Here is a 13,817-nt window from a genome sequence, read left to right on the forward strand (position 1 = left end):
AGTTATTAGTATTAGTGTTTACTCAACTTTGTTAGATCATCATTTTCAGAAAACTTTATTGCTTTAGTCATACTGTGTATACTTTGAATTCTCCGACGGTTTTTTTGTTTTTATTTTAGCGTTTGTCATTATGAATTCGGAAGTTTCAGCTTCTAAATCTTAAAGTTTTTATAATGTAGTAGTAGTACGTGCTAAACCACAATCGATCTTCGAATTTTCTAAAAGGGCCCCCGACAGTTGAAACCAAGTATTTTCGAATCACCCCCCTGACAGTGACATATAGGGTTAGATTTAAAATTGTCCCCTGACGAGATATTGGCGAAAAACTGTCTCGATCACGTGATATGACCGTATAAGGAAGTAAGTCTAATTTCTCGTTAGGGTTAGGGTTTTAGTGTATGCTTTTGTTAAAGATAGGGTTAGGGTTACGGTTGGGATCAGATTAGATGGCTAGGATTTCGAAAAGTCGCTCAGGACCAGCTACAGAACGGGTTAAAAAAGTCACGTGACAGTCGAGTGTAGAGTGATTAATCATCATCCAAGTCCGTACCTAAATTCGGAAGGCTGTGGATGTGATTGGTTTCATTATCATATACTTAATTTTATAGTTATAGTTATAGAAAACGTTATATTTTGAATTTGGCCCCCTTATGAAGAAAATCATTTCTACAGTCTACACCCCTGGCAGCGCGTTATATCAGCGAGATGCACCACTGACTGGGTCACGTTGAGCTGCGAAGGATCGACATCCTCAATTAATGGCATACAGTTTACCGCAAACCTTTTTGAGCATTTTGCTCATGCATATTATTAGTATTAGGGCCTGCCAGCATTTTTTATGAAATAAGTGTTGTTCGTAAAACTAAAAGGAACAAGAAAATGAATGCAAATTGCAGTCTTTCAATTCGGAACATTTTTTCATTTCTTATTGCCAGATTCTCTGATAGCAAAATTCGGATTTGCTATCAGGATGAGAATCTGGCAATGAGAAATGAAAAATCCAGCAAGATTTTGTTGTGCACAGTCCCAGAAATTTTTAAATTATGCGTACACTTATAGTTTAAGTTACAATAGTTGAACATGCCCAAGGTAAATCATTCTGTTGTCACTAAGCTTTTTCATGCTATGTTTAATACGAACTGATATTAATTGTGTCATCATTTCAATTTAGCAGGATATTGGTAATGACAATCATCACACTCTTAGTGAAAAGTTATACCTGGGAAGGTGCAGCAACCGATCTGACATCTACATTGTGGGATAGAGGGGTAAAGAAAGGGTCTATACTATGGATAGATGCTCACTGCGAGGGAGAAATCAATTCTTTGTGTCACCTCACAGCATATTGGGATGACAGGTTCGAGACGACCGAGGAGAAAACCCATATAAAGTACAAACTGATAAACAATTCATTCTCATGGGAAAACTTCTACAACCAAGCAGATCAGTTTGTCTCTATGTTGGAGCCAAGAGATGTCATTTCCATCACAGCCTCCTGCAGCTTAAGCTTACCTATAACTCCAATAGCGCCGTTTATCAATACCAGTAGTATGGCCGTTTTATTTGTCTTCTACTTCGACAAATACTACTACCACAACAATTTTGAGTTGACAATATGGGGCGATCCCAACTCCGCGATCCCAACCCCTGCAGTGATAAATGAAATACCAATTGAATTACCGGGTGGCGGTCATGGAATAATGCCTCCACTGATGGGTCCAGTTATCACCGGCAAATTGACAATGGATATGCTCGGCGTGCCGAAACTCAATATATCTAGGCCTATTATAAGGGAAAAGCAAATCATAAAGCACTGCGAGGTAAGAGATAATGACTGGAACGGTGCCGCAGAAAGAATTATCAGTGAGCTAGAAAACAAAGGGGCTAAGGCAGGACAAATAATTGCGATAGACGCGCATAATAATGCCGCTACTGGACAAGCGATCTTCTCTGCGTGGTGGAACGAGTCACTCCCTAATTTCGGAGACTTAAACGGATATATGATGAAGGAGGGAATAAATAATTTGAACTCTTGGGAAGCACAGGCAATCGAAGCAAGAGATTTTATTACAAACCTACAGAGTGTTGGAAATGGAAAAACTATAAAAGTCTTCTCATTCACCTCTTGTATTAACAATTTCGTATTGTCTTATGGAGTGACATATACTTTCTACGCAAAAGATGAGGTAGTAAAAGATGGGTTTATCCTGGATGAAGAGAACATCAAAAAAAAGGAACCAGTGAGATGCATGCAAATACCAGCATCAACTCACGATAACCCAACTGATGTGATTACTGACTATACGTTAACATTGAGTGAATCATCTGAAAAGACATCTACTTTCACGAGTACCTACGAGCGTACATCTGGCTGGAAGTTGACTGCAGGGGCTAATATCACGCTTCCTGACATTCCAGTGACCATATCTACAACCGCTGAGAAAAACCAATCAGAAACATGGAAAGAAATGAAAGAATTTTTTACCAAAGAGAGCAATGCTCTTCAAACTACAACGAAATTTAACATTCCGGCACAATCGATCTTAGTTGTAAAAGTTATTGAGGAAATAAGCGAATTTTCTGCCCCCTACAAAATGACGATGGTATCAGGGAGGGTTTCCAGCGGAATCTGGATAACTAAGAAAAGAGCTGTAACCACAAGTAGTAAACCCTTCCCGTTGGATACACCAGGTCAGTAAGATCTATAAATATTATTTTTCAAACGTTACATTTTTTCCCGATCCATGACTCGTGCCGAAGGCACAAAAGAGTCAAGGACAAGGGTTAGCGATCGAGGTTTTTTTTTGTATATGGTAGCTTTGCGACCGTGCCTGCGAGCGTGCGTGCGTGCGTGCGTGCGTGCGTACGTGCCTGCGAGCACTGTTATCGCCCATGTGACTACCTGCGCAAAGTTATTTTGCGTGATAATCTGAATTATATAATTGTTGGCGCGCGGCGCTAAACCAACCAAGTAAATTATTAATTTCATCATGTACGTATCCCACTAGGCACTAATTGATAGCATATTATTATTATTTTGAGTTAGTATTACTATTTTGCACAGATCCGTGCCAGGTTGCATAAACAATAAACATATGGTTACATAGCTTAGAAGTATACACGATTTTCAAATTCAATAAAAAATTATATTAACTGGGCGGCGCTCGGCAGTCGGCATGTCACTTCGCCATATTTGCATGTTTATATAAACAGTAAAGACTGGGCCGTCCCCAGGTTGTATGGAATATGATAAATACGCCATCACGGATCGGGAAATTGAGCGGCCATCCACAAAAGAAAAGCGGCCGCATTTCTTGTTTATGGAGTGATAAATCATAAAAGGATTATAAAAATTAAAAACGTTACAAAAATACAAACGTAGGATTAGATTGATGAAACTTTAGATCTTATTTTTAGGTGTTAAAATATATTGAAAATGATTAAATACTAGTCTGTAACATGATTATGATATGCAATAAACTTTTATATTATTAATATTATTATTATTAACAAACACTTCTTCAGGTGACGTGATCAAAAGAGAACTTGATAACACGGACCTCTATACTTAGCCGGACTTCGCATGCTACGTGACGCATATAATGGCGGTTGGGCGCTACTGCAAGCGCGAGAGGGGTCTGGTTAGATCTGTACGTGAGAGCCTTGATTTATTCTGTGGATCTCTTTCAGTGACTCCAGATATTACCTCTGAACACGTAACGGACTTTGAAACAAAATCTCCTCAAATCTAACAAAAACTTAATAGTTTGACTTTGAACGCGAAAAATTAGCATGAATAATACATCTTTATCTAGATTTTAATTTTTACTGTAACAATTGCAAATTAGTTTCCTAAATCTAGGAAAGCATTTTTATAAGTTAGAAATGTGAAATAATTTCATGGCAAAAATGCAAAGAGATTGCAAATATTAGATGACTAGTGTAACCCGTGCCTACAGTACAGCAATTATAACGTATATAATAAACTCGAATAAATTATTCGTCTGTAAAATCTGACGGGAGACCAAACACGGTACTGCACACTATAAGTATACAAGTATGACTAATAGTAATATAACTTATATTATTATTGATAACTCTAACTGATCATATGTGAATGATTTAACTTCTGCGACACCGGTAATACTAATCGTTGTTTTTATTTCTCTTATTCTTAATACGAAAGTGTAAAATATTTTGAAAATTGAAAATCAAAAACAATTTCAACGAAATGGAATTTTTTTTTATAATTTTGATATAATATAACCCATAACCAGTCAATTAAAATTAGCTTTCCCATATATGTGACATATCCCGCAAGGCGAAATTTATTTGGATATCACAAAATATGACTGATATATTGATATTCAGAATTATACCGGGTATAGTAGCAGCTGTACTTAGTACTTTTACTGGGCGGTGCTCAGCCTGTAATTCTGCTGCATCTCTATTATTAAGATTTATGTATATGAACATTATACTTAAAGCCTGGGGTAACCGCCATGATATTGCTACAGCCACCGGTAGTTAATCTTAAAATGAGAACAATTAGTGGGTTAACAAAGGATAGTACAAGTCACGATTGAGGTTCTGGGAGCAAGACTTCTGGCGAAAACTTAGAGAAATGGACATTTATCAAACCGTTCCAATTTTCCCATTTTCAAATATGAGCTGACTAAAAGTTCACCATTTTGACGGAGTCTATGTCCAGCGACCGATTATCGAGTTCAGTGTAAATAGAACAAAACATGATTGAGGTCAGAAGTAATGGAATAGCCATACTCATAGGATAAGTTTCCTTAATCATAGCAAAATTTGTTATCAGTATGCTTTATTATAGTGATATAAAAGTATAAATGAACGCGGATCAGTGAATACCGTGAACAGTAAACGCTGTAAACTTAAAGTTTTGTGGAAATTATACCTTATGAGTATTGCTGAAAGCACAGTGTAAGGCCTACACGGACCGCCTCTAACTAGTCAATCCCTGTTTACATGCCGTGTAGCAGGGGACTAGAAAGAGCTAAACTAGTAAGCGGGGCATAGCCAATACACTATACTTCCATCATTGAGTATATTACCAACCAGAAGGAAAATTTCCTTGTGTTTGGAATCTACCAAGACGAAAGTTGTACAATCCAGCGAAATTCCTTATATCTTAGACTTAACCGCAAACTATTAAATATGAGCTAAGGCCCTCGAACACTTTCACGGATAATGAATGGCGAATGAAAAATAAGGTAACCGTTGAGGATTGATCAAGCCCAAAGCGCAGGACGTAATCTCGTCACATGCACGCGTTCTCCATGGCAACAGACCAGGGCGCCATGAAAAGCTTCCCTCACACGTTAAACCTCAGTTTTTTATTCGTTTCTAATACATTCACTTATAGTGCGTCCGCCCTATCGTTTCGTTTGGAAAATTCAGGAAAATTCAAAGTTAAAAGATTATCTACAGTTGTCTGACATTCAAGTTACTAATACTATGGTGTATGGGTCAGACTTACAGTACACAACTTTTTAGTGATATTGTAAGTAAGATTTAAAGCCTTTACGGCCTTTTCAATTTCATTGTTTTTGACATCAACCTTCACTATTAGTTTTTTTGGCCGTGGTGCTTAGAGTAATTATTTTGTTTAAAAACCAGTAACCACAAAGACATTTTGTAGGTTTACAACCTACCAGGACGCGCACCGAGTTGGACCCAATATATGGAACAGATATTTTGGGAAAGTCACCCGTTAAAGACATTTATGCTTTTAATCTTTTAATCGATTTGTTAAGGCCGATTTTTCTGATTAATTTTTATGAAGAGCTGTATTAGTAAACTTTTCTACGTCATACATACTACGTTGCGTCCTGCAATTATGTATTCATCCAATTTCTCATCACTTGCCATAACTTTTACTTTTCGGTTGTTCCTGTCGGTTTTAGTCTCAAATATATAATAAAACAAATATTTAATAAAACAAATAATTATTTTTACGGCACAATCAAACAATATCAATAATAAATAAATCAGGGGAGGTTTGAAGAGGTTTTAAGTACCGAAGGCCACTGCTTATCTTTAGGATTTGAGAGTGACCTGTGCTTGAAACCCCCTCAACCATCCACTACGTCAATATACTTATTATACAAATATAGAAAAATATAATAATCTAAAATTACTTATTGGTTTAGTTTGGTGACAAAGGAGAGCCCAGTTGAGTTTTAGTTTAGCTTTAGGTTTTGAATCACAGTTTAAAAGGTTAGCCATGTTTCATGGCAGAGAGAGATATCATGTGTGCATAGCCGTACCGGATGTAGAGTTTGAGATATAATATAGATTAGTTACCATGTACTAGGGTCATCTCGATTTTGGAGGGATAGCAAGTGCTTTTTAAGGTTAGATTTAATAACACCTGACGAAGCTGATAAGTCTGAATTCTTGGAAGAACCCGGGATTATTATCCCATCTACATTAGCATCACATATTTCGAATACATAGGGGCAGGGGGCTGAGGTCATTCCAAATTTTCTTAGAGGTGTACAAAAAGTTCTGTTGGGAGATATCTAACCTCAGTAATGGGACAATCAGACGAAGTTTTTCATTTCTAGGACAGAACTTGAAAAGATCTTTAATCGACTGGGGGACATCAAATTTAAGAATTTTGAATAGTTCCATAAATGTATGGTACATGTGCAGATTCTCCAGGTTCATAATTTTCTGCTCGGTGAATAGCGGTTTAGTGTGTTCTAGACAGTAGTTCTTGCTAGCCATATGTTCGTTATAAGTTCTTGAACGTGCACAGGTTAAATAGTATTCTTTATGATCAAAATTGGGAATGTTACCAAATAGCAGTCTTATACATCGTTTTTGAATTGCAAAGATTTTATTCAGCTTATGTTTAGGGATCCCACCCCAGCAACTTATACAATAGCTAAGATGTGACATAAAAAGAGCATTGTATAGTTTCAAATATTCAGATTTGGGAATGAATTTGCAAATTCTCTTAATCGATACAATACTGGAGTTCAGCTTTAAAGATAAATGATTAAGATGTGGTTCCCAGCTTAGCTGTTCGTCTATTATCACCCCAAGAAACTTTGTACATTGAACTTTTTCAAGCTTTTTGCCATCTATTAAAATCGTTAGATTCCTGTTAAAGGGCCGTGTTCTGGCACAGGTCTGTGTTGCTCTTGACAAACCTGGCTGAAAATGCATATAACAACTTTTGCCTGCATTTATATGTAACTTGTTAGACTCCATATAGTTACTGACTTGTTTCATTACATGATTAAAGCTTTTTCAAAAGCTTCCTGTGCTGAACTACCTATCACAAAAATATTTGTATCATCAGCAAACAGGACGAATTCAGCCAAGCTTGAGGAGCTCACAATATCATTTATATAAATCAGAAATAGTAGAGGTCCTAACACTGACCCCTGGGGTACACCATACTCAACTGAACACTTGTCCGACTTTTCAGTTTGAAAAGAAGTTACTTGGCTACGGTTTGTTAGATCGAATAGCTAGCAAGAGTTTTTAGTGCAATACCTCTTACTCCATAGTGTTCAAGTTTATGCAGGAGTTTATCGTGCTCAATTGTGTCAAATGCTATACTTAGATCAATAAATATTCCAATTACATGATTTTTCTGTTCAATCTCATTAAGTATTTTATTGACAGAATAGTTTACGGCATGAGATGTTGAGTGTTGTTTTCTAAAACCAAATTGTCGATCATAAATCACGTTCATAGCACTGAGGTAATTATATAACCTATTATAAATTATTTTTTCAAGTATTTTTCCAAATATCGGTAATGTAGAAACACTAAACAGGTCGATAGTTATCAAGGCATCGTGAGTCTCCTTTTTTATAAATTGGTGTAATAGAGCCCGTTTTAAGCTTGTTTGGAAAGACCTATAGGATAATGCAAACGTAGAACTCTTAAAGCTTTAAAGCATCCCCAGTGCGAACCCAAATTACCAGCAGTATTAGGGAAGCCGACTTGAGCTTGACGCTAATTTAGCCAATCAGATCACGCTAACAGCCCTCCTAAAGACGTAAAATGAACTGGCTCCAAAACACGTTGACTAAAATTTCGATTTGAAAAGTTTTATAAAGAAATATTATGCAACTACCTATTTCTTATTTATTTGCACGTGGGCGGTCGTACAGTGTACAAAAACAATTCTCTGAATTATATAAAGAAATTTCCTGGGAAAAGGGCAAGCCCCTGTTGCCACTTCCAAGCACAAATCCACTAAAGATTTCAACACAATTTATAAGGCTTGGGAAGTCTGGGATCCAAAAATTCCTGTGCTCCACGGAGTAAGGGATTTTTGACCCGAACAATTTTAGTTCGGATGATTTTATTCACCTCACCAATCACCATCCCCGTAGAACGCTTCCTCGTTACAGTTTTGGTAACCAATAACTTATAACTTTCAAAAGTCATCCCCTACCAACTTTATGGTTTATCGACCTAGTTCATCCTCTGCTAGGTAATAAACCTCAAAAGTCTAAGGCCTCATCATCCTCATTCTTAATCACAAGCATGTTGTAATGCATCGTCACCATCGTTTTACCTTCAATAGGTTGATCAACTTTATTATTGTTTATTTTGTTTGACGATGCTTATATATTATATAACTATTTAAATCCTTGCCATTTGACGTTAGTGTCACCTTTATTCAAGTATTTTATTAGTATCGAAAAAGTCAACTTGAAATTAACGACCAATCAATATTCGTAATGAGCAACGAGCAAATATTGAGCACCTCCTAAGCCGTACGGACGGCCTTACAATTTACGCATTAAGACTATAGTCCTGGTAGGACATTTACCGTTAAGCCTTATCGGAGTAAGAGAGTCACGGCGGAGAAGATAACAGACACTGGTTTTGCAGATGACATTGCTCTGATAGCAGATACTGTAAAGGAGGCAGAGATGCTGATGCTAGAGGTAGAAAGAGTTGCTGCTACAGTGGGACTTAAAATGAATGAAGGGAAAACCAAATTCATTACTCAGAACATTGAGAACCCTGATACCATCAAGTCCCTGGGTAACAACACAATAGAGCACGTGGAAGACTTTACTTATCTTGGTTCTAGAATCAGAGACAGTGAGAGTGATATCAGGGTTAGGAAAGGAAGAGCATGGGGAGCATTCCACACTCTCAAAAAACTTTGGAAAGCTAACCTTAGAAAGTCTATCAAGACCAGAGTGTTCACAGCACTAGTCGAGTCGGTGCTTCTATACGGTTCTGAGACTTGGACTATGACGAAAAGGCTAGAGAAGATGGTTGATGGTTGCTATACACGAATGTTAAGAATGGCCCTTAACATCAATTAATATCGAGACCATGTCCGCAACCACAGCCTGTACGGTGATCTTCCCAAAATCAGCTCCAAGATAACCCAACGAAGGCTCAGACTTGCAGGTCATGCTCACCGACATCCGGAGCTGACTCTGAACAAACTGATCCTCTGGAAGCCGAGTCATGGGCATACTAACAGGGGGCGACCTTACTTAACACTACTAGATAACCTAAAAGCAGATACTGGGCTGAAATCAGTAGATGAGATAGCTAGACTGATGGAGGACAGAAAGCTGTGGAGAAAGCTGTTGTCAATGGATCTCGGGAATACTACCCGCCTTAAATCAAGTAAGTCAGTAGGACATTGAGCTCCGTGACCCAGATAGCTGCACGAGCTTAAGATAGGCCATTTAAATCATAAGCTAACCAGGCGAATAATTGGTTTATTGGCGGTCCTCCTGGCATGAGGATCTGGAGCCATAATATAAATTCCATCCGCCACAAGCTCGTGCCTTGTATCGGTTTGCCCTTTAATCGTCTTGGTGCCGGTTCATCATGATCCAATCCTGATCTCTCCCTCCTTTTGGACTCAACTTCACCTCAGGTTATGTACCCTTTCTTTGTTTTATATACGTCTGAATGAGACTTAAGACAATGTCTCTAAGCAAACTAGATTTCCCAATCAATGACCATCACGTTACTTAGCACTTTAGTATTTCTCTAACATATAGCCCATCACGTTACTTAGCACTTTAGTATTTCTCTAACATATAGCCCATCACGTTACTTAGCACTTTAGTATTTCTCTAATATATAGCCCATCACGTTACTTAGCACTTTAGTATTTCTCTAACATATAGCCCATCACGTTACTTAGCACTTTAGTATTTCTCTAACATATAGCCCATCACGTTACTTAGCACTTTAGTATTTCTCTAACATATAGCCCATCACGTTACTTAGCACTTTAGTATTTCTCTAACTTCCACACTTGCATTCTACCGTCCTACTGCACTCAGTCCTAGTTAGGTGTCAGCACTACACTACATATACCGGCCTATCATCCCACATCCTCACTTCCACACTTGCATTCTACCGTCCTACTGCACTCAGTCCTAGTTAGGTGTCAGCACTACACTACATATACCGGCCTATCATCCCACATCCTCACTTCCACACTTGCATTCTACCGTCCTACTGCACCATCCCACATATCCTCGGCTTTGATCAAATTATTTGAGGCACAGTGTATAACACTATAACTATAGTTGGCATTTCTGTTGGGCAAAAACGTTTTGGCAATATATTGGCAGTTGGGATAGTGCTAAGCACTCTAAACTATAAAGGTGCATGGGAATGTTGGATTATGGTATGGTTGTCATATTGCTGGTGTGGCGTCCGCAATATTATCAGTCGCCTTTGAAAATCTACTACAGATTTTCTTTCTGTATATCACTATACAGTTCCTCTTTAGAAAAAGTGCATGTGACAAGTAACGAGACAAGGATGCTCTAGGATCAGGAGCGACAAATGATCAATTGTTCTAGACGTGAGGCTTTCTGCAGTAACGGCCCTAGCGAACAGGGGGATGGTTGTTCGCTTGAGTACTATGATGCGGTTATACAAGTCTGGCAAAACAATTTGTGACCTGCCTATTGGCCGGGCGCCGCCGTAGACTCAACACATGGTGTGTGGGGTATTTACCTCGGGCACACACCTTAATCTCTCGACCGGCGGGTCACACCCAAATCTCCTGCTCCAACTCTTTCAAAGGCTGGTACCCTACTACTACGTGGCCAGAAGGAAATTCTTGTAGGAACTCTTAATGTACGAACAATAAGAGAACAATACAAGAGGGATGAGCTGGGTGTATGCATGAGGGATAGTGGCGTACATATTTTGGGCATTCAGGAGCATCGGGTAGTACATAGCACTGAAATCGAGTATCAAGATCTTGGAAGCTCTCACCTCATAACAACTTCGGCATGGAGAACCAGCAATGGGGCGGCTGCTGGTGGGGTTGGTATTGTCTTGGACAAAAAGACAGTATTCAACTCATTGATTAGTGTATACTCACATGACAGGAGGACGATGGTAGCCAACTTTGCAGGGAACCCGGTCACAACTGTTATTGTGACTTATAGCCCGACAGAGGGGGCGACTGTCGACGAAGCAGAAAACTACTACGACAGCCTTGGTGGTGCCATCGACCAGATACCAGCCCACAACTTACTATTCGTTGTAGGAGACCTCAATGCGCATGTCTCATCATCAGGAAACTGGACATCCTTCCACAAGGGTCCAGCAAACCGAAATGGTAGACTGCTAGAGGATATGCTGTTGGAGCGACAGCTAGAAATCACAAACACCAGATTTCAGAAGCGAAGAGGTAAACTCTGGACATATCTCTCAGATATGAGTCAAAGTAAATCTCAAATCGACTTCATCATTTGCCGGAAGAAATGGCGGAACTCCGTCAAGAACTCCGAAGCATATGGTAGTTTCCACAGTATTGGCTCGGATCACAGAGTAGTCGTAGCAAGGGTAAAGCTTAGTCTACGGATAAGCAAGACGGAGAAGAGGGCTCCGGTTCTGGACTGGTCTAAACTTAAAACTGATATCGCTCTACAAGAGAGGTACACAGTGGAAGTTAAAAACCGCTTTTCCATACTTGAAAAGGATGATCAGACGGCAACAGAAAGGTACCAATGCTTTATTGATGCGAATAGGACAACTTCTCGACTTTTACTACCTGAAAAGGAGAAAAAGAAAAGATGTAAAATCTCAGCGACTCCAAGTGTTGAAATTGCCAGGCTGAAGCTGAGGGAATGTAGCATAAAATACCACTCAGATGCTACAGAAGACAACCGAATAGCTGTTCAAGAGGGCAAACAGAAGCTAGGCGATGCTTATCAAGCAGCCAAAGAGCACCTGCTGGAGGGGCAGGTCCGGGAACTGGAGGAAGCAAGTTGGCAGGGCAGACATGCTAAAAGCTGGACCATGATCAACAAGATCACAGGTAAAGCTCCATCATATACTGGCAAAATCAAGGGAAACTCACCAACGGAAAGGGTTCAGAAATGGAAGGACTATTTTGCTACTCTTCTCGGCTCACCACCGACGGTAGAGAACGCGGAAGAGGATATTGATCCAGTCCACCCACCTCTGAATATCGGAACAGAACCGTTTACGTTGGATGAGTACAGGAAAGCAAAGTCCAGCATAAAGGAAGGGAAAGCATGGGGTGACGACAACATAGCCCCAGAAGTCTTAAAACGATGCGACCTTGATCAAATTGTCTTAGACTTCTGTAACAATGCTCTATTGAAAGGTGAGAAACCAGACCAATGGTCAACTGCCAACATCATACCAATTCCAAAGAAGGGCGACCTTAGCGAACCAATGAACTATCGGGGAATAAGCTTGTCATCCCTAGTTGCCAAGTCTCTAAACAAGATGGTTCTAAACCGGTTGAAGCCAGAAATCGAGACAATTCTGCGTAGAAACCAGAATGGATTCAGACCAGGAAGGTCAACAACTCAACAGATATTGGTACTGAGACGTCTTATAGAGGGTGTCAAGAGTCGGAAACTGCCAGCTGTTCTGACATTTATAGACTTTAAGAAGGCTTTCGACAGTGTACATCGTGGGAAAATGCTAAAGATTCTAGAAGCTTACGGCATTCCAGTCAAAATCGTGCAGCTTATACGGCTCATGTACGAGAAGACAATGGCCAAAGTCCTAACTCCAGACGGAGAAACTGAATTGTTCGAGATACTTGCAGGTGTGTTACAGGGTGATACCTTAGCACCTTACCTCTTTGCAATAGTCATCGACTACTGTATGAGGCAAGCCATAGGCGATGATGCGGAGCGACTTGGACTCACCCTCGAACGTAGAAAAAGCAGAAGAGTGGGGCCCAAGATCATCACCGATGTGGACTTTGCAGATGATATAGCACTTATATCTGAGGACATGGACAAGGCTAACGAGTTCCTGCTCAGAGTAGAATCGGCGGCAGCAAGCGTGGGACTACACATAAACGAAGGCAAGACCAAGGTCATGACACTGAATATGGAGGATCGATCTAGCGACCTACAAAGTCGATCCGGGGAAGCCATAGAAAATGTAGATGATTTCATCTACTTAGGCTCCTGGATTGAGAGCACAGATAGGGAGATAAGGGTTAGAAAGGGAAAAGCGTGGGGTGCCCTACATAGACTGAAGGATATCTGGAAATCCAAACTCTCAAAGAGCCTAAAGATTAGATTGTTCATAGCGGCTTGTGAATCAGTACTGCTCTACGGATCAGAAACCTGGACACTGACAAAGGCTCAAGAGAAAAGTTTGGACGGGACATACACAAAGATGTTGCGTATGGTGCTGGGTATCTCATGGAAGGACAAGGTCAGCAATATAACTTTGTATGGTAGCCTCCCAAGGCTGTCAAACAAGTTACGAAGCAGGAGATTAAAAATGGCGGGACACTGCATCCGACATCCTGAGCTACTTGC

The 13,817-nt window shown here is 39.7% G+C and overlaps 2 protein-coding genes across 2 annotated transcripts; both read left to right on the top strand.

Annotated features, from left to right (window-relative positions):
* The first annotated feature begins 1,172 nt into the window (after positions 1–1,172).
* LOC134821876 (uncharacterized) lies at positions 1,173–3,721 on the top strand. Its single transcript, XM_063832686.1, has 2 exons — positions 1,173–2,691; positions 3,526–3,721. Exons 1-2 carry the CDS (start codon positions 1,185–1,187, stop codon positions 3,570–3,572), a joined length of 1,554 nt encoding a protein of 517 aa, XP_063688756.1. The 5' UTR covers positions 1,173–1,184; the 3' UTR covers positions 3,573–3,721.
* Positions 3,722–11,394: 7,673 nt separating this feature from the next.
* Positions 11,395–12,862, top strand: LOC134821661 (uncharacterized). Its single transcript, XM_063832365.1, has 2 exons — positions 11,395–12,634; positions 12,807–12,862. The coding sequence occupies exons 1-2, from the start codon at positions 11,395–11,397 to the stop codon at positions 12,860–12,862; spliced, it is 1,296 nt and encodes a 431-aa protein (XP_063688435.1).
* The last annotated feature ends 955 nt before the right edge of the window (positions 12,863–13,817 follow it).

Source organism: Bolinopsis microptera, chromosome 10 (genome assembly GCF_026151205.1).
Source record: "Bolinopsis microptera isolate Bmic1 chromosome 10, MBARI_Bmic_1.0, whole genome shotgun sequence".
NCBI classification, from domain to species: Eukaryota; Metazoa; Ctenophora; class Tentaculata; order Lobata; family Bolinopsidae; genus Bolinopsis; species Bolinopsis microptera.

Excerpts from the sequence above, each read along its gene's own strand:
- LOC134821876 (XM_063832686.1), top strand. The coding sequence starts at position 1,185 with ATGACAATCATCACACTCTTAGTGAAAAGTTATACCTGGGAAGGTGCA. Across the intron at positions 2,692-3,525 it reads CTTCCCGTTGGATACACCAG|GTGACGTGATCAAAAGAGAA; the intron begins GTCAGTAAGATC and ends ACACTTCTTCAG.
- LOC134821661 (XM_063832365.1), top strand. The coding sequence starts at position 11,395 with ATGGTAGCCAACTTTGCAGGGAACCCGGTCACAACTGTTATTGTGACT. Across the intron at positions 12,635-12,806 it reads TAACAATGCTCTATTGAAAG|AAACCAGAATGGATTCAGAC; the intron begins GTGAGAAACCAG and ends AATTCTGCGTAG.